At 41.0% G+C, this 27,206-nt stretch overlaps 1 protein-coding gene and 1 non-coding gene across 3 annotated transcripts in view; both read left to right on the plus strand.

Annotated features, from left to right (window-relative positions):
- Positions 1-27,206, plus strand: part of SWAP70 (switching B cell complex subunit SWAP70) — a 70,301-nt gene that overhangs the window by 38,857 nt on the left and 4,238 nt on the right. For both annotated transcript variants that reach the window (XM_054699368.1, XM_037522651.2), the window contains 7 exons: positions 1,576-1,803; positions 3,677-3,823; positions 5,268-5,376; positions 7,552-7,733; positions 17,365-17,472; positions 19,020-19,186; positions 25,088-25,286. In XM_054699368.1, coding sequence (XP_054555343.1) covers positions 1,576-1,803; positions 3,677-3,823; positions 5,268-5,376; positions 7,552-7,733; positions 17,365-17,472; positions 19,020-19,186; positions 25,088-25,286 — 1,140 coding nt within the window. The remainder of the gene's footprint in view (positions 1-1,575; positions 1,804-3,676; positions 3,824-5,267; positions 5,377-7,551; positions 7,734-17,364; positions 17,473-19,019; positions 19,187-25,087; positions 25,287-27,206) is intronic.
- Positions 6,245-6,382, plus strand: LOC119256447 (small nucleolar RNA SNORA8). Its single transcript, XR_005127777.1, has one exon. It is a non-coding gene; the product is annotated as a small nucleolar RNA SNORA8 (small nucleolar RNA).

The raw sequence follows: 27,206 nt of genomic DNA on the forward strand, positions 1-27,206 counted from the left end.
GGGCAAGATGATAATAATAATTGATAAACTTAACAATAGATGATATATCTTCAACAAGAGAAAGGAAAGATCTAAATGTATTTTTCTCCAGCAAGTAAACATTTGTTGAACACCTTCCACATGCTAGATATAGGGGATAAGATAATCTCCATAGTAGAGCAGTTATAGTATCATCAAATTAAATCAAAAGTACTTGATATTTTTTGACTTGGTGATAATGTGTGAATGTACATTTCTTTGCAAACATGTTTTTCCTGGCTTTCTTTTTCACAAACAATAGTCAAGTTGATGGAAGTAAAAGGAAGAGAAAGGAAAAAATCAATTCACAGTATTAACAAATTATACTTACTATTTCTGTTTTTCTTTAGCATTTGTCGAAATATTTACATGATCTTTATGCAGTAGAACTCTTAGATAAATTTAGTTTCAGATTCTTCTTTGCTTTGTTGTTTCATGAATACTTTTTCAGTATAATTTTAAGTATTGAATGATAGTTCACTCAGTACCGAAGGTAGATGACATAATATATGATGAGTGTTATTATGCCCCTTCATACATGAGAAAATTGGCGCTTAGTCTGTTTAAACTTAGCAAACATTAACTGATCCTACTAAATTCTAGGTACCATGGTAAGTTCTAAAAATTCAAAGATGAGTGAAACATATTTCCTCCTGTTATAAGGAATTCAGAAAACGGTGGGGAAGTAAATGACTAAACAGACAATTTCAAACAGTGTGCTAAATGCAATGACATAGAAGAGGAAAACCTGACCTGGGTCAGGATTGGTCATAGGTTCGCTAGAATAGTGCTTCTCAAACTTTAATGTGCATATTGGAAATACCTTCTCCCTGATAGTATTGTGATTTTTTTAAACTTGTGCTTTTTTTTTTTTTTTTTTAAGATTTATTTATTTATATAAGAACTGGGGCACAGTCAGAGGCATGGGAGTGTGAGAGAATTTACCAGAGACAGAGTGGGGAGCAGAACAGGCAGATGGACCGAAGACACTGCTGAGGGGAGCAGCGGGCGAGGCAGGAGAGGTTTGCGGTGCCATGTGGGTTTCTCCCTGGCAGGCCAGGAATCGAACATGCGCAGCGGAGGCTGCACACAGCTTCATAGCGCGGCGTTCAACCCGTTGCACCACCGGGGAGGCCCCTGTACTTTTTTTTTTTTTAGAAAAAAGATTTATTTATTTATGCATATAAGAACTGGGGTATAGGCCAGAGGTGTGTTGGGGGTGGGGTGGTGAGAGGATTCACCAGAGACTGAGTGGGGAACAGAACAGGCAGATTGAGTGAACTGCTGAGGAGCCAGTAGGCGAGTCAGGAGAGGTCTGCTGTGCCACTTGGGTCACCTCCCTGGCCAGGGATCAAACTCATGCTGCAGTGGCTACAGATAGCTTCATAGGTTGTGTCTTAGCCCCTTGCACCACCAGGGAGGCCCTAAACTTGTACTTTTTAAACTTGAACTATAAAAGAATATTTTCTAAATTGACTGCATCAATGTAACATAGATACATATATACATTAAAAAGTTTTTTAACTAAAAAATAATAATTTTTAAATTTTCGTATAGATTGAATACCTGCTTAAGAAACTTACAGAAGCGATGGGAGGAGGTTGGCAGCAAGAACAATTTGAACATTATAAAATCAACTTTGATGACAATAAGGATGGCCTTTCTGCATGGGAACTTATTGAGCTTATTGGAAATGGACAGTTTAGCAAAGGCATGGATCGGCAGACAGTCTCCATGGCAATTAATGAAGTCTTTAATGAACTTATATTAGATGTGTTGAAACAGGTGAGTCCTGTATTACTGTGTTTCTCCTTCCCTCTTTAATTTGATTTTTGAAATGAAATACATTTTCATCACAAAGATGAACATATACTTTTTTCGTTTTTACTGTTTTAAAGCTTCATTTTAAAGATTTACTGGCACAATTTTGAAGTACAGTCGAGCATTCAGAAGTTACTGTTTGAAAGAATTGTTACTATGATTATTTAAACCGTCTTAAAAATGTTTTCATGTCCTATATACATTCACACTCACATCTAACCAAGAAGACCCCCATGGCAGATTGCTCAGTGAAAAGACCAGGTTGTTGCCCAGCAGATATCTTGTAATCCTGTTCATGGAATGTGATGTGTATGTAGATGTAGAGTTGTCTGAAGGATGCTCACCAAAATGTTAAAAAGTAATTGTTTCTGTATTCTGGGTTTTTTGTAAATTTTCATTACTCCTTTCATATTATTGGACTTATTAACTTTGATTCTGTATTATTCTGTATTATTTTAATAAAATCAGAAAAGTACTCTTAATTTTAGAAAAAAGAAACCTTTAATATAGCAAAATGACATTTCTCTTATTAGATTATTTTCTTAGCACCTGCATACATCTGCTATACATATGGCAAGCTTAATGACTATTAAAAAGAATTTATATATACTTACATGTATGTTTATATATTATATGTTTATATATTTTTAGTAATCTTTCAAACTTCTTACATTATTATATTGAATAATTTCAATTTCAAATTTCTCTTTGTTTGCTTATTAAGTGGTTTGTTTTGTTCCTTTACCAGTAAATTTTAATTGAGGGTTAGTTGTATAGGTATAGCATTTTGGTGCTATCAGGAAGTGTGGGACATGATTCCTATCCAAAGAGAACTTCTAGATTCAATAGGATGAATATCCATTCAATAGGATGGATATAGTACTACAGATGAATTTCAGTATTTAAGCTTTTTCTTAAATGTCCATGAATTAGAAATAGAATAATCAAATGATTTTTACAGCAGAGCTAGTATATTTAATGATATATATATAATCTACTATAGTCTCTCAGTACCTAATAGAGTTAACATTTAAAATTCTTAAACCTGAACCTGCAGCACTTTGGCCTAAAATAATGTGTAGTTTTGCTGAAGTAAAAATTTGAACTGTACATCTTTGAGGCTGACATATGGTAAAGAAGCACAGTGATTGTGATTGTGAGCATGGAAGACACTTGTAGAAAACAGTATCCTAACAACTGGACCAGTTCTTTTTCTGCTCATTGTAGTAGAGTTCATTTTCCAGAGTAGTAACAGGTTAGGTGAAAATGCAGAAAGTGACTGGTTGAGAAGATATACTTGGTTAAGTTGATACCTTTTAGCATTTTTATTGATTGAGGTTTTAATTTACTAAGAATCACTTGTGTGTGTGTGTGTGTGTGTGTGTTTAACATAATAGAATAGTATACTGAACTTCAATATACCCAGTACCTATCCCAGTAACCATCAATACATAGTTAATCCTATTTTTGACTCTCTGGTATTATCTTGAAACAAACCTCAACTATTACATTTTATCTATAAAAACCACCACGCTGTTAACATTGTGGTGTTCTAAGTCTGTTATCTGTATATAACTGTTGGGGGGAAGTTATCTCTCTGTCTAAAATTCTATGCAAACTTTTTCTGCATGTGCTTGTATGAACTTGACTGGGTATCATGAGCCTGGCCTTCATAGATCCTGAAAGGGTTCATGGTCCACAAAGGGGTAGAATCACTGCTATTCTTGTATTCAGGATATTATATCAGGCAATGGAGTAGGCAAAAATATTAAGGAAGAGACATCAGCTCTTCTAAAATGAAAGGATAGGCATTTATACCAAATTTAATTTCTCATAGGGTTACATGATGAAAAAAGGCCATAAACGGAAAAACTGGACAGAACGCTGGTTTGTACTAAAACCCAATATAATTTCTTATTATGTGAGTGAGGATCTGAAAGATAAGAAAGGAGACATTCTCTTGGATGAAAACTGCTGTGTGGAGGTAGGAGTCTTCTGTTACCTCTTTGCATGGTTTACCTGGTGCTGCCCTCTGCTGCTCAAGCAGTTTCTCATCTTCCTCTAGACTCTAGAGCCTTTATTTATTTATTTTTTTTTTTAAATCTTTTTTTTTTTTTTATAGAGGCATGCTTTATTTATTTGTTTTGCTGGTTTGTTTGTTTGTTTTGTTTATACATGCACTGGGTACAGTCAGAAGCGCGGGAGGGTGAGAGAATTCACCAGAGCCAGAGCAGGGAGCAGAGCAGGCAGAAGGACCGAGGTACACTGCTAAGGGGAGCAGCGGGCGGCAGGAGAGGTCTGCGCACCATGTGGGACCCTCGCCGGCGGACGGCAGGAGAGGTCTGCGCACCATGTGGGACCCTCGCCGGCGGACGGGGAGCAGCCGGGGATCGAACCGGCGCCGCAGAGGCCGCGGGCAGCTTCGCAACCCAGCGCTCAACCGCTGCGCCACCGGGGAGGCCCCGACTCTAGAGCCTTTAAACAAGCCCTGAATTTCTTTGCCATACTTTCTATACCAAAAGTTAAGATAACTGACATTTTTTTCTAAGTAAATTTCTTTTATGTTTTATGCTTGTAAACAAAATGTAGGGATAAAATCTCGCTTATACATTGAAGTAATAACTTTGGAATAAAACGGAGTCATAAAAAGAAAATAAAACCAATGTTCATTAAGGCAGTGTTTAACATCATGAATATATCGGAAAACCTGGGCCATTTTGAAAACAATAGATAAGACAAAAGAAGATATGAGTGTTACCTTTTGAATACTTTGGGTACCTTTCAGGACACTTTATTCATGCCTTTTAATTCTTTAAGGAAGTCCTCAAGAACATAAAGTTTTGAATTTTTAATTTATATCTGAACTTTTATCTATATTGTTGAAGCACATATAAAATACCCTAGATCTCATTTATATTATGATGGATGAAATGGGTATGTATTAATTCCTTAGGTTGTGCAACACCCACCAAGGGGTCTTCTTAGAATCAACTGAACATGGAGACTCAGAAGATTAGGCCGTACCTGTCTCCTTGCAAGGATATAACGCAGGAACCACAACTTGTCAACACCATATTTGGTGCACGGAGAGGAATGCTACATAAGATGGTTCTGGGAATTAACCTGGCTTAGAGGCCTCTAGCCCATAGGAGTCTATATCTAGTTATAACAGTTTCTGGATAATACCTTCCAGGGTTCCAGTAATGAATGCCTGCTCAGGAAAAGCATGGCACCCCATCAGATGTTGATTCTTCTGGTTCAGATATAGTATACTGTTCAGGGGTCACTGTTACCATAATTAATGTTGCCTAGGAAACAGGTTTAATAAATCAGTAATTGCATTTATAGATATTTTTCATTGACCTTGAGTCTTACCTAAATTTGCCTAAATAATTAAGATTGAATACTTATTTTGCTTACTGTTTTAGTCCTTGCCTGACAAAGATGGAAAGAAATGTCTATTTCTCATAAAATGTTTTGATAAGACCTTTGAAATCAGTGCTTCAGATAAGAAGAAGAAGCAGGAGTGGATTCAGGGTAAGGGTAATTTTTATTATTTGTCAGAATATAACTTGAGAGCTCTGACTTTCTATTCTTGAGTTTCATTGACGAGACTAAGGCAGTGTTTTCTCATTCTCTATAGTTATTTCTGCCTGTGATATAGTAGCTGAAAGGGAAGAAATTAAGAGGACTTTTCAAGTATTTTATCAATTTCATTTGCCTCATGAACTTGGGTAAAATTGTAAACTGGACAGACAAGTTTTTATTTACTCTTACTTTTAATTGATTCATTTAAGATTTATTTATACATACAAGAACTGGGGTGCAGGCCACAGGTGTGGGGGTGGGTATGAGAAGATTCACCAGAGGCAGAATGGGGAACAGAACAGGTAGATTGACTGAAATACACTGCTGAGGGGAGCAGTGTGTGAGACAGGAGAGGTCTGCTGTGCCACGTGGGTCAGCTCCCTGGCGAGGGAGTGCTGCAGTGGCTGCTGATAGCTCCATAGTGCTGCAATTTAACCCCTTGGCACCACCAGGGAGGCCCCTACTCTTACTATTTAAAGACTCTGAAATTTCCCTTTCAGAAAGGACTATGAAAAATTAAGTGGATATCTTGAGTTTTTAGTAGCATGAAAAACAGAAGAGGAATTATGCAATAGATTTTGAATACTTAAACTAATTTTCAGGATCTTTTACTTTCACGAGATTATGTCAAGAAACATGAACTTTTGAGTTAATAATTTTATACTAATTATTCTTTTATGCTAATTATTCTAAAATCAGTAAAAAATGAAAACACAATATATGAGATTTTTAAAAAATCACTGAAGAAAATTTAGAATGTTATGTTCTTGGACATAGGTAAAATTGTGGTCATTTTTTATGTTAAGAGTTTGAGGACTGCACTGCTTGGTATCTGCACTCAGCAGTGCCTTCCTGCTGGGGGTTCAAAGGCCAGTGCAATAGCAAGTCAGTATCTGGCATCCTTTGTTTTCTTGGCTTTGTGCATGTAAAACCTGGTATTTCTATTGATACATTATTTCTGATAGTTGCTCATACTGACAAGTTGGGTAGAAGGTTCAATAGGAACTAATGCTGAGAAAAAAGAAAAAAGAAAAAAAAAAAGAGTTAGAGGAAATTGCATCTGGTTTGAATTATCTTTCCTGGGTCACTTGCATATTGAGTAGCTGCTTTTCTTTTCTGTGGAAAAGTAGTAGTGGCACCTAGCTCAGTGTTTTTGTGAGAGTTCATACTTAGATAATGAAGATATTCTTGCACATATTTTAAAATGTCACATCATTGCAGAAATGTTTGTGATGGATTGCTAACAGGCTGTTAATGGGGAAATGGCTGATTAAGTTGCTGCGCAGCCACAGAGTGGAGTGCTGTGCTGTGTTTTATGGATGGGAAGCACTCCAAGAAAGCTTAAGTGAACAAACCAGCATTCAGAAGTGCATGTTATACCACCATTTTCTCAAAAGAAGGTAGAGATCAAATAGACATATTTTTTTCTATAGGCTTTAAAATAGTTCAGGAAAAATGCACAAGTAACTATTAGCATTATTTGCTGATGAGGAGAAGCTAGTATTTGGGGATAGGAGTGGGAGGGAGACTTTCATGCTATTGAATTTGACCAGTATAAACGTATTAAACATTGGGAAAATTAAATTTAAATGATTAAAGTAATACGCAAAGAAATCAGATTTCATATAAAAATTAGATAATGTGCATAATAGCAAATATTCAGTAATTGGTAGTCTCTGATATATCAGGAAGGGAGTGTTTAGGGAGATAAGACATAAATGAAGGGCAGACTAAACAAGCCAGGTAGCAAATCATATCAGTAATTTTGATCTTAGCCCTTCCTTTGTCTTATTCTTATTTAGCCCTTTGAAAAGTATGGAGAAGGGAGTTGAAAATATAAAATTTTCAAATATATACAATAATCCTGAGTCTGGAATCTATTTGAAAACATAATACAAAGTTGTGGAATTTTGAGCTGGATGGGATTTTAGAAAGCATCTCTGTTTTAGAGATGAGGAAACTGATGCTCTAAAAGGTTATGTGGCTTGTCTAAGTCACACCTCTACTCAATCACAATCTACACTGGGTCTCCGTCCATTGTCTTCCCACTGTGTCATTTACCTGTCAGGTTTACAATGAATAAAGGGCATTTCCCTTTTTTTCCCTTCTACATCTTTTTTACAGCCATTCATTCTACCATTCATCTGTTGAAGCTGGGCAGCCCCCCACCACACAAAGAAGCCCGCCAGCGTCGGAAAGAACTCCGGAAGAAGCTGCTGGCTGAGCAGGAGGAACTGGAGCGACAGATGAAGGAGCTGCAGGCTGCCAATGAAAACAAACAACAGGAGCTGGAGACCGTCAGGAAGGTGGGAGTGGACTCTGGGCTGGGGGTGGGCAGGGCACTCTACTTCATTGCAGAAACCAATGTCTTTACTAATAAGCTTTGGTTGTACAAAGATCGGGTTCATGCAACTGTGGGGAGGTTTTTTAGTGAACTGTGTTCTTAGGAAGTATAGCTAGACTGTTGAGTGAGACACCCTGTTTTTCTCAGCTCTGAAAGCATGAGGGTCTCAGCATATTAAGGATGTTTATTGACCAGAACTAAGCATATTTATTAGAACAATGAACACAATTAAATTTTATCAGAGAAAGATGAGAAATTTTAATTCCTCTGAGGACGCTAAGGGAATTTTTTTTTTTTTAAGATTTATTTATTTATGCATACAAGAGCTGGGGTATGGGCCAAAGGTGTGGGGGGTGAGAGGGTTCGCCAGAGAAAGAGTGGGGAACAGAACAGGCAGATTGACTAAAGTACACTGCTGAGGGGAGCAGTGGGTGAGTTAGGAGGGGTCTGCTACACCACGTGGGTTGCTCCCTGGCTGGCCAGGGAATCAAACTCATGCTGAAGTGGCTGCAGACAGCTTCATAGGTTGTGTCTTAACCCCTTGTGCCACCAGGGAGGCCCAGGGGAATTTTTGGTGACCAACATTTCAAAAGGACATGTTGCTTTTGAAATTTTTCCCTCTTGGCCCCCACCTTCTCTCATGAATACCTTGTAAGACCCTCAGCATAGCACTGTGGGTTTTTCTTACTATTTGGAGTAAAAGATACTTTCTGGATCAGAAGGAGAACTTCATTTCAGAGCCAAGAGTTCAAGTACCAGAGGCTGTGCAAGGATAGTAGAAGTTCACCGGGAGAACTTTTTCCTTTGTTATAACACAATTCTGGTGGCGGTGGTGAATCCTACCAGTGTGTGGGCATGGCCTTATTTGGGGGCATTTGTGGGTTGAGTTTGTCTTCCTTGAGTCAATGAGTACCCTCTAACAACAAAGACCCTCTGTGTCCTGTGCAGCACCTTTGTCCTGGGATATGGGGAGTTGCTCATGGTATAAGATCCCACATGGGGTTCTCTCTTAGCAGCCCATGGAAATGCCACACTCTGCTGACTTTCTCTGAGTAGACTAACAAAGTATTTTTAAACACTTTTATAATTTTAGGAACCAGGTGGGCATATGTAAGGGCATGACTGGGCACAGTGCAGGTTTTCTGATCCCATGCAGACCGGGTAAAGGAGGAGTCAGAGTCCTCAGTAGTTTTACAGGTTTTTTATTTGGGGTTCACCAGGCATATGGCAGGCAGCGGTGCTGGCTGGGGAGCTGGGCGGCTGGCAGACCTCCCAGCCCCCAGCAAGTCTTCACTCTATCTGGGCTCTCTGGCGTTCTCTGCTTCTGCTTCGGCTTCTCCTTCAGGTTCTGCTGCTGCTGCTGCTGCTACTGCTGGCGTCCCCCCGTGACGCCGCCCTTAAAACACAGTCTCAGCTCAGCTGAATCCCATCTACCTATGCCCACACCCTACTCCAGGTGCCTGCCATCAGGCATGCATTCAGGACAAGGATCCATCATCTATCCTGATGGCGGGAGGGCAGAAAAGCCTGATATTTTCTTTACCCTACAGTCCACCCCCTCAGGATTTTCTGCCATACAGTCTATATACATATATACAATTTTCTAAGCAAACAAACAATGCAGCCATGGCCCACAAAAGCAAATACGTCAAATATAACAAAATACAACAAAACACAAATAAGTCCAGGCAGGGCCCCAACCTAGTGCAAAAGACAATTATTGGTACCAGCAGATGAGCCACCAAATCTGCTGCCGAAGGCACTGCTCATACAAGGGAGGGGAACCACTCACGGCATCTACTGTAACACACCAGGAGCCGTCAGGCTTCCTGGCCTTCTCTGGCTGTAGTCTCGGCTACAAGGCACACACAGCATCCACCCCCAGGAGGCACTAGCTCTGGGATTGGCAATTTTATTCTGTTGGGGGTAATCGCCAACCCTCAGGGCTTCTGCAGTCGCTCCAACACTCGGCCTTCACAGCCACCTATGCGACTCACAGACCCCTGCACTCAAGCCAACCCACTGCACAAGCACATGGGTCGGGGATCCAAACTCTGCATGTGGCTTGGGCTCCACCCCAAGCCACATTCCCCACCCATCCCCCAAGGACAGGTTCCTCAGCTCCTCACCCTCGCTCAAGAATGAGCAGGGCATCACCCACAGGTGATTTTACGAGACTCACAGTTCTTCAGCATACCCAGGCTGCTTAACAGCCACTTAGGGCTTCTCAACTTAGCATCAGCACCAGCTTTTGCCTACTTAGTTGGCTTTTCTCCTCCACCTGGCTGCTGGGCATGCACAGGCTGCTTTTGGCCATCTAGGCCCACAGGCCACCCCCAGATTCCCATCTCTTGGGGTTTACAAACAAAACTGTTCCACCCCCAGGGTCCCAAAACATATCAACCTGCAAGGTCCTCCGCCTTCTGGCGGGAATGTCAGTCCATCAGTCCATCAGTTCAAGTCCATTGGCCTCTCCCTGCGTCAGCAACGGCCTGCTGCCTCAGGGGTCATTGGCTGGTCCTTTCCAGTGTCGTTGGCTGGTCCTCTTGGGCGTCTCCTTCATGCCAGGTCCCGTCCTGCAGCTCCCGGACCGTATCCATCTTCTGTGCCGCCCTGGCGCCTCCAGCGTCGTCACAGGCAAACACTTACTCCTTAGTCCCTCCAGGTCTTCGGAGGGCTCCAATACCCGTCTGCATGGATCTTGCCGACTTACGCCAATTGTAAGGGGCAGGACTGGGCACAGTGCAGGTTTTCTGATCCCATGCAGACCGGGTAAAGGAGGAGTCAGAGTCCTCAGTAGTTTTGCAGGTTTTTTATTTGGGGTTCACCAGGCATATGGCAGGCAGCGGTGCTGGCTGGGGAGCTGGGAGGCTGGCAGACCTCCCAGCCCCCAGCAAGTCTTCACTCTATCTGGGCTCTCTGGCATTCTCTGCTTCTGCTTCGGCTTCTCCTTCAGGTTCTGCTGCTGCTGCTGCTGCTGCTACTGCTGGCGTCCCCCCGTGACGCCGCCCTTAAAACACAGTCTCAGCTCAGCTGAATCCCATCTACCTATGCCCACACCCTACTCCAGGTGCCCGCCATCAGGCATGCATTCAGGACAAGGATCCATCATCTATCCTGATGGTGGGAGGGCAGAAAAGCCTGATATTTTCTTTACCCTACAGCATACAATCTTAGATATAGTTCTTCTTATCCAGCACACCTATTTTCTAAAAGCAGCTCCTCAGGTCTTGCTGCTCTTCCCCCTGAATCATTCTTGCATTTTGCCTCTTTCTGCTTAATACAATTTCTTTTAGCACTCCCTTCATAGGCTAGGGCGGGCTCCTGCTTTTGATGTGATCATTGTTTCCTCCATCCTCTGTGTACACAGCAGAAATGGAGTTCATAAGAGTGGAGCAGGGGTCTGGGGCTTAGTGTTCTTTTTAATAATCTTTTAAGTTATGAAATAGGTCACACATACAGAAGAGAGCATGAAATATGTGTATACAAATCATCATAAAGTGAATACTCATGAAATGATTACCTGAGTTAAGGTGGAATATTGCTTGTTATTTAAAAGTTTGTTGTTCTGGGCCTCCCCGGTGGCGCAGCGGTTGAGCGCTGGGTTGCGAAGCTGCCCGCAGCCTCTGCGGCGCCAGCTCGATCCCCGGCTGCTCCCCGGCCACCAGAGGAGGGTCCCACATGGCGCGCAGACCTCTCCTGCCGCCCGCTGCTCCCCTCAGCAGTGTACTTCGGTCCTTCTGCCTGCTCTGCTCCCCGCTCTGGCTCTGGTGAATTCTCTTACCCTCCGGTGCTTCTGACTGTACCCAGTGCTTGTATAAATAAATAAATTAATTAAAAAAAAAAAGAAGTATTTCTAAAAAAAAAAAAAAAATAAGTTTGTTGTTCTTTTTTCCTTCCTTTTTAATTAAAAAACTATTGACAAGCTATATAGGTAAGATTTGTGGTTTATATATAGCTTTTTTCTTTAAAGATTTATTTTTTATTTATTTATGCATAGAAGAACTGGGGTATAGGTCAGAGGTGCAATGATTGACCACAGACAGAGTGGGGAGCAAAACAGGTGGATCTACTGAAATACACTGCTGAAGGGAGCAGCAGGTGAGACAGGAGAGGCCTGCTGAGCCTTTTGAGTAACTCCCTGGCCAGGGATCAAGCTCATGCCACAGTGGCTGGTGATAGCTTGATAGCGCTGAGACTTTAACTCCTGTGCCACCAAGGAAGCCCAGTTTTAGATATAGTTTCATGAGTCTTTACACATGCCTAGATTTTTGTAACTACCACATACAGAATACAGGACAATTTCAACACTGTAGGGAAAGGAATGGACACAGTGCAGGTTTTCTATGATCCAGCAGACCGGGTAAAGAAGGAGTCAGAGTCCTCAGTGGCTTTTGCAGGATTTTATTGGGATTTACCTGGTACAGAGCAGGCAAGGGTGCTGGGGGTCCAGAAGGCTGGCAGGCCTCCCAGACCCCAGCAAGTCTTCACTCTATCTGGGCTCTCTGGCCTTCTCTCGTGTTCTCTCTTCTTCTCTCGGCTTCTCTGCTCCTCTCCGCTTCTATTTGTTCTTGGTTTCTGCTGGTGTCCCCGTGACGCCGCCCTTAAAAGCCCTGTCTCTCAGCCCTGGTGTACCCACTTCAGGTGCCCGCCATCAGGCATGCATTCAGGACCACAGGGTTCCCTCATCTATCTAATGGCGGCAGGTCAGAAAAGCCTGATACCTTTTACCTACCCTACAAACACTCAAAGAGGTCTTTTCCTGCAGCTGCTTGCATTGAGACCCACCCCTCACCCTTCACCCTTGGAAACCTCTGATCTGTTCTCTGATTTGGTTTTATTTGTTTTTGTTTTTTTCCAAAATGTCATATAAATGGAATCATACAGTATGTATGTTTTCAAGATTTTTTTTCACGTTGTATCATGCATTTGAGACTCATCCACCTGGCATCCTTTTAACCTCTTAGAGTCTTTCAAACTTTGCCTCCCAGGAGAATGTAGGTGGCCTGCGCTGTTATGTGAATGTATGCCCTGGAGTTAAGAAGGCCTAGTCTTACCTAGCTTTCCCACTACCTAGCTTTACAGAATTATTTAAGCAGTTGATTTCAGGTTTGATGGATAAATGTTAGAAAACTATTATAGATCCTTTAATAATATTTAATTTACTTTTCTGTCAAGAGATAGAATTATTCAGTTTTTCATTGAAGTATGTTTCTAAAAAACTGCTTCAATAAGTATTTTAGGGGCTTCCCCGGTGGCGCAGCGGTTGAGCGCTGGGTTGCGAAGCTGCCCGCGGCCTTTGCAGCGCCGGTTTGATCCCCGGCTGCTCCCCGGCCACCGGAGGAGGGTCCCACATGGCGCGCAGACCTCTCCTGCCGCCCGCTGCCCCCCTCAGCAGTGTACTTAGGTCCTTCTGCCTGCTCTGCTCCCTGCTCTGGCTCTGGTGAATTCTCTCACCCTCCCGCGCTTCTGACTGTACCCAGTGCATGTATAAACAAACAAACAAACAAACAAATAAATAAATAAATAAAACATGCCTCTATTTAAAAAAAAAATTAAAAAAAAAAAATAAGTATTTTAATCACCTAAAATTAGGCTACATATTTGTGGAATTTGTAACATTTAATAGACCTCTTTTAATTCAGAAGGAATAAGAAATCATATCCTTTTTATAAATTAACAGATTGCTTTAAAGGGTTTACCCAAATAGTTTCATTTTTTATTTTGTTTAAGATTTATTTATTTATGCATATAAGAACTGGGGTACAGGCTAGAGGTGTGGGGGGTGAGAGGATTCACCAGAGACAGAGTGGGGAACAGAACAGGCAGACTGAAATACACTGCTGAGGGGAGCAGCAGGTGAGTCAGGAGAGGTCTGCTGTGCCATGTGGGTTGCTCCCTGGCCGGGGATTGAACTTGTGCTGCAGTGGCTGCCGAGAACTTCATGGGTTGCATCTCAACCCCTTGTGCCACCAGGGAGGCCCCCAAATAATTTTTAAGAAGACTTTACTTTTTTAGAGCAATTTTAGGTTCTAATAATAAAATTAAAGTACAGAGATTTCCCATATTCTCCCTATCCCCGCAGATGCATTGCCTGTCCCGGTGTCAGTCTCTCCACTTTGGGGGACATCTTTCCTTCTCCATCATCCCCACCTAGAGCAGGACGTTTAGTACAATTGATGATGCTACACTGACACTCATAATCAGCCAAAGTTCATAATGTACTTTAGGGTTCAGTATTGGTATTCTGTATTTTATGGGTTCAAACAAATGTGTAATAACATGTATCAACCATTGCAATATCATCTAGAGTATATTCACTGACCTAAAAATCCTCTGTGCTTGACCTCTTTAACCCCCCCCACCAAATAATTTTTATTTATACTTTTGTTTCTTTTAAAAAATGTAATAATTTGAATAGATAATACAATCATAGTTTCCAGTCTTACCTAGAAAGAATACCATTATATTTCATTTCTGTGTATCCTTCTAGAGTTTTTATTTATTTATTTTTTTTTTTTTAAAGATTTATTGATTTATTTATTTCTACAAGCACTGGGTACAGTCAGAAGCGCAGGAGGGTGAGAGAATTCACCAGAGCCAGAGTGGGGAGCAGAGCAGGCAAAAGGACCGAAGTACACTACTGAGGGGAGCAGCAGGTGGCAGGAGAGGTCTGCGCACCATGTGGGACCCTGGAGCAGCCGGGGATTGAACCGGTGCTGCAGAGGCTGCGGGCAGCTTCGCAACCCAGCGCTCAACCACTGCGCCACCAGGGAGGCCCCCCTTCTAGAGTTTTTAAATATACATATATATGAAAATAAGAATCTATTCTTGTTTTCCCATTTATAAAACGCCGAAAATACATATTCATCCTCACTGTTCTGTGTCTAGTTTATTCCACTAAATTTATATATTTTTTGAAAATTTTCTTTATTAATCCTCATTTATAATAGCTATATAATACTGTATTAGATGGTTGTATCTTTACTTCTTTAACCACATCTCCTATAGATGAACACTTGGGTGTTTTAATAGATAATGGTACACAGAATTACCTTGTACCTGGTAATTTTATACAAATGCATACGTACGTATTTTTAAATTCTCACAGGTGGGATTGCTGGATTGGGGTTTACATCTATAATTATGAAATCCAGGCTCATAGGTCAGCCACCCTTTTAGGTTTTGGTATTCACTGTGTTGTGGAAAGGTGTTCTAGGGTTTGACAATTAAGTACCCCAGCCGGAAAGTCTCACACTTCACTTTTTTGGCTCTAACTAGTCACATGTTTCTCATAAGAAGTCAGCTGTCAAACTGCAGTTTCCTTGTGTGTGATGAATACATTTTCTCTTGTTGCTTTCAAGATTTTCTTTTTGTCTTTGTGTTTCACATTTTACTGTGATGTGTGGGAATGGGTCTCCGTTTCTCCTAGAGTTCATTGAACTTGTTGGATATATAGATTGCAATCATGCATTGATTAACAACAGGTATAGTTCTGTTACCCAGCATTGGGCTGGGTACCTGTTGTGCATAGAAACCAGATTATTATGACACCAGGGTTCTGAGAAAAGAAAGAAGTTTTGTTATGAATTGATTGACAAGGAGACAGAAAACACAAATTCAAATCTACCTCTCCGGATAAGAAAGGGAGTGAGGTAATACAGATATTGGAGGCTAGGGTTGAAAACAAAGGAGTTAAATTATATTGGCTGAAAATCAGGTTAGAGGCAAAGAAGTGTGTACTTGACTGAAATCCATTGCCTAGTTATAAGGCAGTTCATGCATGGATAAGGATGAAGAGGTTTTTCTTCCAATAAGCGGGGTTTTGAGTTTCTGTTGGTGTGCCCTCGGCCTCTGGGTAGTCCTCTTCCTCCCCCCACCCTCCTGCATTTGTGGTCTTCTGGCTCTGGCTCTAGCCAGGCTTGGAACTCACTTCAAGTTAGTCACTTCTGCTTACTCAGGCGTAGATAAACAACTCTAAATACAATCCTCAAAGAGAAAGTTAAGTAATTTTTTTTCTTTTGTTCTCTAAGACCTGAAAGCAATTTAACTATTTAGCCTTGGTTATAGTACTTTTTATAATTTCTTCTTGTTGATAATCTCATATTTGAGAAATACCCCATTAGGTGATTTCACAGTTGTGCAAACATCATAGAATATATGTTATTCTCTAAACATTGCTCCATTTTGGATGAGGAGCTGGGTCATCCCTGACCTCGTATTGCTCCTGTAGTGTCAGGAGGCAGTAGGAATCTGGGGACTACATCAAATAAGTGGTCCATCACAGACCAAAATGTCAGTATGTACCAGTATGTGCTGCATAACTTTGTAATGTTTTCCTTCAAACAAGGTATGTCATCAACCATTTTTTCTTCAAATATTTTTTGTACTCCTTTTTCACTTTCTACTCCTTCTAATGCCCCCATTATGTGAATGCTGGTGCACTTAAAGGTGTCATACATTGCATAATTTCTATTACTCTACCTTTGGTACATTCTTCTTGCAGCCCAAATACACCTATGAGGCCCTCCAGTGAATGTTTCATTTCAGTTATCATCATTTTCAAATCCAGAATTTCCATTTGATTCTTTTTATAATTTTTTTTTATTGCTAGTCTGTCTTATGGATAGCATCATGTCTTCTGTTACTTCCTTAGGCATGCTGTCTTTTAGTTATTTGGACATTTAATAACTTTTTTCTAAGTCAGTGCTAAATCCACCACCTGGGCTCCTTCAGAGGCAATTTCTGTTGCCTGTTTTCCCCCTGTGTATGAATCACACTTTCTTCTTTCTTTCATGTTTCATAATTTTTGTTGGAAATTGAACATTTACATGTAGTAACTCTGGATAGGACTTCCTCCCCTTACCCAGTGGCTTCTTGTTGTCTGTTTACTTAGTGAGTTGGCTGGGCTATTGTAGTGTCTGCTCTTCTTACGGTGTAAAGCTTCTCGCAGGCTCCTCAGACACACAGCCCTGGGCAAGTCCACTGTATCCAGGATAACTAGGTGATTAGCTCGGCTCTCAGTGTCTATCTCTGATCTCCATTAAACTGTCTTCCTCTATTGGTGTCTTACCCAGCTGCTAGATCTCACTAATTTCCAGCTGATCTGTTGTTTTCCACGATGCCCTGGGACCTAAATTCCCCCAGTCTGATACTTAAATTCAGACCCCATAATGTCTTTGACACCAAAGTTTGAGACTTATTCCTACTACTGGAGGGTTCTTCTTTGCTATCTCTCCCTAGTTCTTCTGGTGGAAGGGGGCTTGCTGTGGCTTGCTGTGGCACTGTTCTTACAGAGAGTTAGTGATTTTCTTGGATAAATGTTCCCCATTTGTTATATGCCCTTAGGATAATTCCCAGGTTGTTTTAAAATAATTTTCACCAATTACGGTGGTTTTGCTGGTGAAACGGTCCTTGGAGCTCCTGTGCCATCCTGACTGAAGTCAGGCTCTATCAAGGCTTTCTGTTCAGTTCTGTAAGATGGCAGAATTGAACAGAAAGAACTCAAAAACAGATCTCTTGTCATTTTGCTGTAAGTGTATATCCACTGTAGTAATTCGTGCTTTTCTGTGAATGTGTTCTTGGTTGGTTAGAAACTGGAAGAAGCAGCATCTCGCGCAGCAGAAGAAGAAAAGAAACGCCTTCAGACTCAAGTGGAACTACAGGCCAGGTTCAGCACAGAGTTGGAGCGAGAGAAACTTGTGAGTACCATGTGACTGAGGAACTCCTGCTTGGGTCTGTGGAGGTGTGAAGACTTGGGGGACTAAAGTGAAGCTACCTTTTGTAAGCTTAGTTCTGCTGCTGGGCTGTTGGGGAAGTTATGTGTTTATGCATCCATTATCAGTTTATTGAGCACATTCTGTATGCCAGGAACAAGACCAGGGATGTAAAGGTAAAAGCCATAGACTTTGCTTTCAAGATCCCAAAGTAGAAATTTGTGAGATGCGGTGATAAGTTCTGTGATTAGGGTGCCTGTTTGTCCTGGTTTGTCTGGCTTAGTCTCTGCCAATCTGGTATAATTATTAATAGTATCCCTTTTCCTTCTCAGAGCCCTGTCTCGGAAAATAAATAGCTATGGAAAAAGTAAGCACAGTTTCCATGACATTGCTCCTCAGTAATGAGCAAAGTTGGGTTTTCTGAAATCATGAGAACATATGAATTCTAGTCTGCTGCTCCTGGAAGCTCTGATTCATCTCAGAGATTCCCATCTTCAAGAGACCTAGAGGGCAGGCTGCTTTAGGCAGTTTGCTGGTTAATTGGAATACAGGTCTTCTCACATTGAGTTGTCGTGTGTGGGAGAGTGCTGAGTCCAGTACCTGTTAAATAGATACTCTTGGCATTTCCTTCAGCAACTTTTTTTTCTTAGAGATGAAATGAATGTGGTTGTGGTATGAGAGAAAAGCACATAGATGAAGGCAGTTGTAATTGAAGGAGTTCTGTACTCATCCAAGAGATCCGAATATGTTTCTTCTTAGCTCTTTCTGATGGGCATTAGTTTTCTCTTAATTAAATTAGGAGGGCTATCATGTGATTTCTTGTGATTCTTGGGAGGATGAAGTGAGCTAATACAAATGAAAAGATTTTGTAAACTGCAGAGACTTATGCTAGTGTGTATGACAGTGCATTTAAGATGTCCATGTCTTTTACTTTTTAAGTCAGAGATTCAAAACTTTTTAATCCAGAAGGGAGAAATCATAGGACTTATTAGGACACTAAACCGTTTGAGTTCCCCCAGGATGGGAAGTGCTCTAGGGAGGGGAAAAGGAAGGTAAGGCAGCCAGATGCATTCAGAAAGAGTCACTGCAGAGCAATCATTCCTTTCCGCTTTAATTTAACCTTTGTCTGTTCCTATGTGACTAGTTTATTACTTTTAGAGAAGACTTAGTTGGTAAAAAGGTTATAATTTTAAGACAGAAAGAAATTTAAAGAGAAATTATGCAGGGAAACTTTTTTTTTCTTGACCTGAGCCTGAAAGTATGAAGTGGAAGGGATGGAAATATACCAGGGCAGGGAAACAGCATTTGGGTTATAGTTTGGTTCCTGCAGTGCTTGGGTGTGGTCTTAATTGGTATTGGGTGTGGTGCTCTTGCTTCCTCCATCCCAGATTCAAAGTGTGAGGGACAAGACCTGTGACCCTGAAGGGCTGCCTCTGTGGGCTGAGCAATCCCTCAGGATGGTGGTAGAGCGGGAGGCTTTTCCTGAGGGCAAAGTCAACCTGTCTTTAAACATGACCCTTTTATACCACCAGATCAGACAGCAGATGGAAGAACAGGTTGCCCAGAAGTCCTCTGAACTGGAACAGTATTTGCAGCGAGTACGAGAGCTGGAAGACATGTACCTAAAGCTGCAAGAAGCACTTGAGGATGAGAGACAGGCCCGGCAAGATGAAGAGACGGTGCGGAAGCTTCAGGCCAGGTGCCCAATCAGTTTGTACACTGTGTCTTTATGTTCTTCGCTTGGGCTAAAATACTTCCTGTGAACGATCAACACTCTGATGGAAAGGGAGCTATGTCCCTGTCAGATTGGAGGGAGGCTTGGATGGCTGGTTACTTATTGTCAGTCTGGGGCAGTGAAGACCCTAGTTTCTGGGGCTGGGGACTGGCCATATATCTATTTTAGGACAATCTGGTGGGTGTGTTTGATGTGGTACCCTTAGTCATGTTCTAGAATGTCTGTGGACCCAGGATCAGATCTGGTTTCTTCAACATGTTCCAGACCAGAAAGGGCTCTTATGTGGAAGAAGAGGTCTCCTTTAGGCCATAGTTGCAACTGCTCTGAGGATAAGGAGGAAATAAGCAGTTTCCATCTGGTGATTCAGGGATTGGTGACACTACTTAAATAATCCTTTTTTTTTTTTTTTAAACATTTTAAAAGGACAGGTTTATTAGGAAAAGGAGAAAGAAAAAGAGAGGTACCTGCTCAGTCACAGGTGGGCAGGAGAGTTGCCACTGCTGCTTTGCAAAGGGAAAGGTCTGAAAAAAACAAAACAAAACACCTATATATACTCACAAGCAGGCAGGAGAGCTGCCTACTTAAAAAAATCCTTACTGAAAATCTTAGTTTTTAAAAGTTCTCGATTTTTTTTCCCTTAGAACTTTTAAAGTCAGGTGTACTGTCTATGGTAGTCTTGTTCTCAGATGAGAACTCTCCATTTTTTTTATTTTTTTTTTTATTTTTTTGATAGAGGCATGCTTTATTTATTTGTTTGCTGGTTTGTTTGTTTGTTTTGTTTATACATGCACTGGGTACAGTCAGAAGCGCGGGAGGGTGAGAGAATTCACCAGAGCCAGAGCGGGAGCAGAGCAGGCAGAAGGACCGAAGTACACTGCTGAGGGGAGCAGCGGGCGGCAGGGGAGGTCTGCGCGCCATGTGGGACCCTCCTCCGGTGGCCGGGGAGCAGCCGGGGATCGAACCGGCGCTGCAGAGGCCGCGGGCAGCCTCGCAACCCAGCGCTCAACCGCTGCGCCACCGGGGAGGCCCGAGAACTCTACATTTTTGACTTTTGTTGTAATAGGGAGAACAAAGTAGACTCAAGAGCCCAAAGGAAAATTTGAGCTATTTTCTTCCATTTCTAACTTGCTTCTCCACTTACTTTCTTTAAGATGACTTGTCAGGGGCCACAACACTAAGTGGTATTTGCCGTGTAGCAGCAGTGGGTCAGTGCAGGCGTACCTTGAGGTCTGACCTAGTTTATGGACCCGTTTGTGAGGTGAGCTTGCAGTGCTTTCTGTGCAGTGCTTGCCTTTCCACATGTGGAACAGCAAAAGGTGTTTGTTTAACCTTTATTTAGGAAGAAATACCAAAGGTTTCTTTGTTGTGTACTTTACCAAAATGACCTCAAAAACAAGTTAATTAGGTTTTCAAAACTTTAATTCTGTTAAAAAAAAATCTTCTAAATAGAAAATGAAATGCTTAGCATATTCCCAGCATCTATAGATCCCACAGTATATCACTGAGCTGTGATGTTAGCTAAGTTCTCGGGACAGCCATCTCTGGGCAGTGATGTTAATACAGAATCAGGTGTCTTCTAGAGAGAGGCATTCTAAGATACACTGGATGGTTGTTGAGTTTTTTTTATCATCTGTCATATGTTGTGAGTTTATAGATTGTACAGAGAATTCACAGATGAGCTTGCTCTATGTATTACTTTCCTGTGGTTTTAAGGAGGTTGATTATAACACAGCAGAGATTAGGTCATAGGGATTCAACTAACCAGCAATTTGTTAAAGTATTATTTATTTTGTACTTAAGAAGGAGAGGTGTTTTGAATAAGAGACAATTTTGGACAATGAAACTTAAAATTTTTAATTAGAGGTATACATCAGAATCACCTCTAAAGCTTTATAAAAATGCACATATAGAGCCTGTCTCACATATACTAAATCAGAATATCTATGGATAGGAGCCAGGCATAAGTAATGTTATTTAAAAAGCACTGGCTAATTATTTTGTACACTGATTTAAGTAAGTAGGTTTCAGCCTTTTGATGCAAATATATTACCTCGGGCTCTGTTCCAGTAAGCTTAAAAATTGCTGCTAAGTTTAACTTTTTCTTGGTGTGCAAAGACCCTTTATGGATATTATTTTACTATTATTATTTTTTCCAATTTTTGTTTATTGTGTAAAGTAGGTTTATATTTTTATATCTGCTTTGGGGTTTATAGCTTCAGAACTATGAAAATGTTTGCTGTCACACCCTGCCCACCACCAGTTAGTGCCCCAACAATCTCCACCACTGGGCCTCTCCCTTCCCCATCTCTGTTTTACTAGTCTTAATTATTTTTCTTTCAGTTTAGTTTTTAGAACTAGAAATGGACCTATTTGCCCCCTCTAGTGGTCATTTTGAGGTAAGGGGAGTTCATCCCTTCCAAAATAATGATTTTGTCAGATTGACAAAGGCGACATTCAATTAGCTCTCACTCCTCACAGTAGGCCTTTCTGGGTATAAAATCAAGAAAAGATGTCATTAGGTTAGGGTAAAACATTTAAGTCTGGCACTAATGAAATCAAACATAGTCTATAGCCCAGGGAGTGTACAGAGGACTTTTTAATTTCCCTGTTCTTTGTATAAGTGATAGCAAGTCATCCATGGAATATTTGGCATGTCATGTCCTTCCAGTGATGGCCCTCTCTCTGTCAGTACCTTAAGTTTTTCTAGAGGTACTTTTTATAGCAAATTGTTTAAATACAAGAACTTTGACCTGAGCCACCACCTGGAGCTTGTCTTTTTTTTTTTTTTTCCCTTAATTAAAACTGAAGTTGTTTTTGTTCTGTTCTGTTTTGTTTTGTTTTTTTTTTTTTTTTTTGATATGTAGTTCTGAAGGTTATCTAGCCTCTCCTGATTGGGAACTCACAAAAAAAACTTTTCACTTATCAGTTAGACAGCTCAATTATTGAAGCTTTTGAAGCTGAGCCATACTAGATCCCATTTTAACTTCCACCTGCTAGGGGCCACCTTGGTGGCCTAGGGATTAGTCTCACTACTATAAGTGCCACGGCCTGAGTTCAATCCCTTGCCGGGGAACTAACCCACATAAGGCGCAACAGACCCCTCCTGTCTCTCCCACTGTTCCCCTTAGCAGTGTATGTGAGTGAATCCGCTTGTTCTGATCCCCACTCTGTCTTTGGTGGATCCTCTTATGCCCTGCACTTCTGGTCTACACTCAAGTTCTTCTATGCATAAATAAATAAATATTAAAAAAATAAACTTCCACCTGCTAATTTTTTGGATCTGTAATATCTGGGGGCATACATGCCTGTATGCCCAACAACTCATGCAGTGCCTGACACCGTTAACCTCCAAAGGGTATTTTTTGAATGAATGAATGGATCCAGGCTCTACTTATTGGAGCCACTGTGGAATAGCAATTTCTTTCCCATAATACTTTTTGATGTGTTTGAAGGCAGTAAGGAACTGAACTGTGAGGACATCTGAGACATCTCTGCTACTTTCTAACTGTGTAATTTTAGACAATTTACTACTTTGAGCCTTCAGTTCCTTACCAATAAGATAAGGATGCTTGTTAACCTTTGAGGGTTGCTGTGGGGATTACATGAGATTTATGCATGCAAATGGCTTAGTGTAATGTCTGACTTTGGGTAGTCACTCAGTCACTTGGTTTTTGTTCCTCTATCTTACTTGCAGATAAGAAAGACATGTGATATGTAGAATGTCAAAATAAGCATTCATAAACAATATTGGTAGGCTGGAATGATAGACCAAGAAGACAATTTAATATAGCAATAGAATAAGTACAGGATCTAGAAGATTTGGCTTAATAGCAATTCCTTTGAAAAGATTCAGTTTTACTTCTCTCTGAAATGATATCCAGAACCCTCATATGCTCTCAGGCAGCTTAATGGATGTGAAGTATCCAGAGCAAATGAGGTCATAGTCTCAAAGTAATAATTTTATTCAGTACTTAGTATGTGATAGGCATTGTTCTAAGGACCTCACATGCATTATTGCATCTAATGCATCAGCAAATCTTGTGTGTTAGGTGCAGTTTCTGTTCCTTTTTTTTTTTTTTATAGGTGGGAATACAGAGGTTCAGAGTGGTTAGTCTTTGGTCAAGGGTCTTGTTTTTAAACCACAGAATTCAACTTCTGTTAGCTATAGCAAAAAAAGAATTTCTTGCCAAGTTTGTAAGTAGTTCAACCATTGCTCTTCTGTCACATGACACTGGGTATTGTTGCCACCAGCAAGGTAAATTCCTTTGCCTTTGTGTCACATGCTTCATAGAGTTCCAGCTGCTTAGCCAAGCCCAGCTCAGACTTCCACCATGCCCTGGCTGTCAGGGGCAGGGAGGACCTGTGACTTCTGTAGTGGGCGATGGGCCCTATTCTCCATCAAGACGCCTCCTGTGGCTGATTCCCTAGACACATGAAAGAACAGAAAACACTTGAAAATGTCCGTTCCTCCCCTCTGTAATTTTCTAGGATGAAAGAAACGGTGCACTTCTGGTCTTTTTCACTGCTACATACCCATGGCCTCGAAAATCACATAGAAGGCACATAATATATACAAGTTAAGTGAATGGATAAACTCTATTGATTAGACCACATTTGTAGGATTGTGTTTAGTTGGGGACATCACACTCCAAGAGACATCTAAGGAACTAGGCATAGTAGATGGGAGAGTTCATCTAAACATGAAGAAGAACTTTCTAAGGATTGAGGTTGCCCATAAATATAATGGCCTGATCTCTGAAGTGGTGAATGACACAGTATTTGAACGGAGTTGGATTGACACTGTGCAGGATGTTGTAGCAGGAACCCTAACAGTGGTGCAGGTGGGGCTTGGGGGCAGAGGGCTTGAGATACGGGGTTCATCCTACAAGGACTGTACAGTCTGTTACTTCCTTTGTTGTTGGTTCTGGAAGAGCAAATCCTACTAGGTAGTAACTTTTTACTGTAATATTGATAAGCCAGCCCCAGGATGCAGTGTGTCCTATTCTGAGCTGACATCTAACCACATTGTTCATACTTGGGGCTGTATGTTAGTTTATTTATTTAAATACCCACATAGCTGGATATTCTCAGATAAGTAGCTTATTATTAAAAAATTACATTTGGAGTCACACAGACCTGGGTGGAAATTCACTGCTACCTATGCAACATGCCTTGAAGTCCTTTGGTTTTCTGTTGTTTTGTCGGTAATGTAGGGATAGTAATGCTTTGAAGAATTGTTAATACTAAAGGTATTGTTAGAATTGTTTAGTAAATTGTTTAGTAAATGTAAATGTTTAGTAAATGTTTAGTAAATGGCATGTTAGAATTGTTTAGTAAATGGTGACTATAATCATTCTACCTTTTGTTAGCTCCTTCTCTCCATTAGTCTAATTATTAGCTTTTTCCTTAGTATAGATTCTTACTAAATGAAAGCATGTTTAATGGTATAGCAACCAGGAAATTTCAAGACTTGGTCCTCCAGCTGCGAGTAAATGACCCCCTACAGGTCACTTCACCTTTGTGCTTCACTTCCCTAAAATATATATAATAATAGTACCTGAGTTTACTTTGAGGATTTATTGAGAAAATATTCTTAACTTACTTCACGGCACAGTAAGTTCTGTAAATGTTAATTTTTTTTTTCCCCAGAAAAAGATAAAGCAGAGCTTGGAGCAGGATATGTGGGTCCCCTTGGCAGCCCTGTGAATATGGGCCTCTCTGGTTCCTGGTTTCCTCCTGGTGTAGAGAAAGAGAGGAGTATGGGGATGACCTCACACACCCTCCTGTCTGAAAAGTGCCCTGTCATCTGCTGAGGCAGATGTAGTGACCCAGACAGATGTGATCCTGAGCTTTCTACTTTTGCAGGCTATTAGAAGAAGAGTCTTGCAAGAGGGCTGAACTGGAAAAGTGGCATTTGGAGCAGCAGCAGGCCATTCAGACAACAGAGGCAGAAAAGCAGGAGCTGGAGAATCAGCGTGTAATGAAAGAGCAGGCCCTTCAGGAGGCCATGCGACAGCTGGAGCAGCTCGAGTTAGAACGGAAACAAGCGCTTGAGCAGTATGAGGTAATTATTTTTTGATAGGTGATAGTTTTAATGAACAGGGAAACTTGCAAGACTTTGTCTTAGGTGTCCATAAGACAAGTGGTTTTCTGCACCATCCTTCACCAAATGTTAGAGTTTTATAAAGTCTTTAACTAGTCAGTCACAGTTACAATCTAGATCTCCTCAACAACACACCATACACCATAACACTCCTTCTGAAAGCCATATCCTTAGAATAATTTCTGGGAATACATGTTCCCTAGGAAGAGGGATGTGAAACCGCAGATTGTCCAGTTTGAGGATTGATTCAATGGTCATGTTCTTTTGATTGCCTTCCCTAATATTTCCTTTGTCAATTAAATACTATTCTTTAAAAAAAAATTTTTGGGTTTTTTTTTTTCATTGCGGTAACATTGATTTACATTGTTGTTTGTATTTTGGAAGTCTAGGAGCCTCCTTCAGGTGTTGTTGCCATAGTGCACCCACCACCACAGCACCTGAAGTGGTATCTCCTTGATGATAAGTGGTGAACATTTTTTTGTGTGCCATTTGGCCATCTGTAGGTCTTATTTGGAGATGTGCCTATTTAGCTCTTCCCCCCATTTTTAAATTTTTTTTCTTTTTATTGAGTAGTGTGAGTTATTTGTAGATCTTGTCAAATGTATTGTGTGTCAATATTTTCTCCCATTCAGTAGGGTGTCTTCATTTTAGTTACAATTTCTTTCACTGTGCAGAAGGTTTTCAGTTTGATATAGTCCCAATTGTTTATATTCTTTTTTGTTTTCCTTGCTGTTGGAGATGAATCTGCAAAAACATCACTGAAGCTTATGTCGTGAAGTGGGTTTTTTTAGGTGTTTTATAATTTCAGGTCTTACATCAAAGCATTTTATCCATTTTGAGTTGATTTTGGTGTGTGATGTGAGACAATGGTCTAGATTCATTTTTTTGCATGCAGCTCTCCAGTCCTCACAACACAATACCATTTATTGAAGATATCCTTGCTCTGGCGTATATTCTTGGCTTCTTTATCATATATTTACTGTCCATATAAGTTTAGGTTTATTTCTGGTTGGATTCCATCAGTCCGTGTCTGTTTTTGGCCTAGAAAATGCTGTTTTAATTATTATAACTTTATAGCATAATTTGAAGTCTGGAAGTGTGATGCCATCATTCTTCCCATATGAGGTAAACTTATCCCTGCAAATGTGCATTTAAAATTTTAAAAACAAATAGTTTTAAATAATAGAATATTTGCTTTGTTATAAGAAGCTATAGTAAGAATTCACTTAGCTCTAAGAGCTAAGAAGTAAGAGTAAGAAGTAAGAGTAAGAAGAAAGAAGGATTTTTTTTTTTTTAAACATTTATTATTATTTTTTATTTATTTATACAAGCATTGGGTAGAGTCAGAAGCGCGGGAGGGTGAGAGAATTCACCAGAGCCAGAGCGGGGAGCAGAGCAGGCAGAAGGACCGAAGTACACTGCTGAGGGGAGCAGCGGGCGGCAGGAGAGGTCTGCGCGCCATGTGGGACCCTCCTCCGGTGGCCGGGGAGCAGCCGGGGATCGAACCGGCGCTGCAGAGGCTGCTGGCAGCTTCGCAACCCAGCGCTCAACCGCTGCGCCACCGGGGAGGTCCGAAAGAAGGATTTTATAAGTGATCAAGCATATCAGTCAGGAGTCAAGCAGAAGACAAATATCACACAGTAATTTGAGTGGGGAAAGTTTAAACAATTATTAACTGTAACAGGGGATTACCTACTAAGTGGTAAAAATAACTAAGAACAAGGAATGGCAGATACAGGAAGTAGCCACTGCCCCCCGGACTAAGGCAGGGCACCCAGGGAAGGAACACAGATACAAGAGGATCCTAGTGTCCTTTGCCTATAACCCTAGTACCATGATCCTCTCCTTAGAGAGGGCATGACTGTGGCTGAAGGCACTGCG

This window comes from Talpa occidentalis, unplaced genomic scaffold, assembly GCF_014898055.3.
Source record: "Talpa occidentalis isolate TD23 unplaced genomic scaffold, MPIMG_talOcc4v2.1 talOcc4.3, whole genome shotgun sequence".
Taxonomy (NCBI): Eukaryota; Metazoa; Chordata; class Mammalia; order Eulipotyphla; family Talpidae; genus Talpa; species Talpa occidentalis.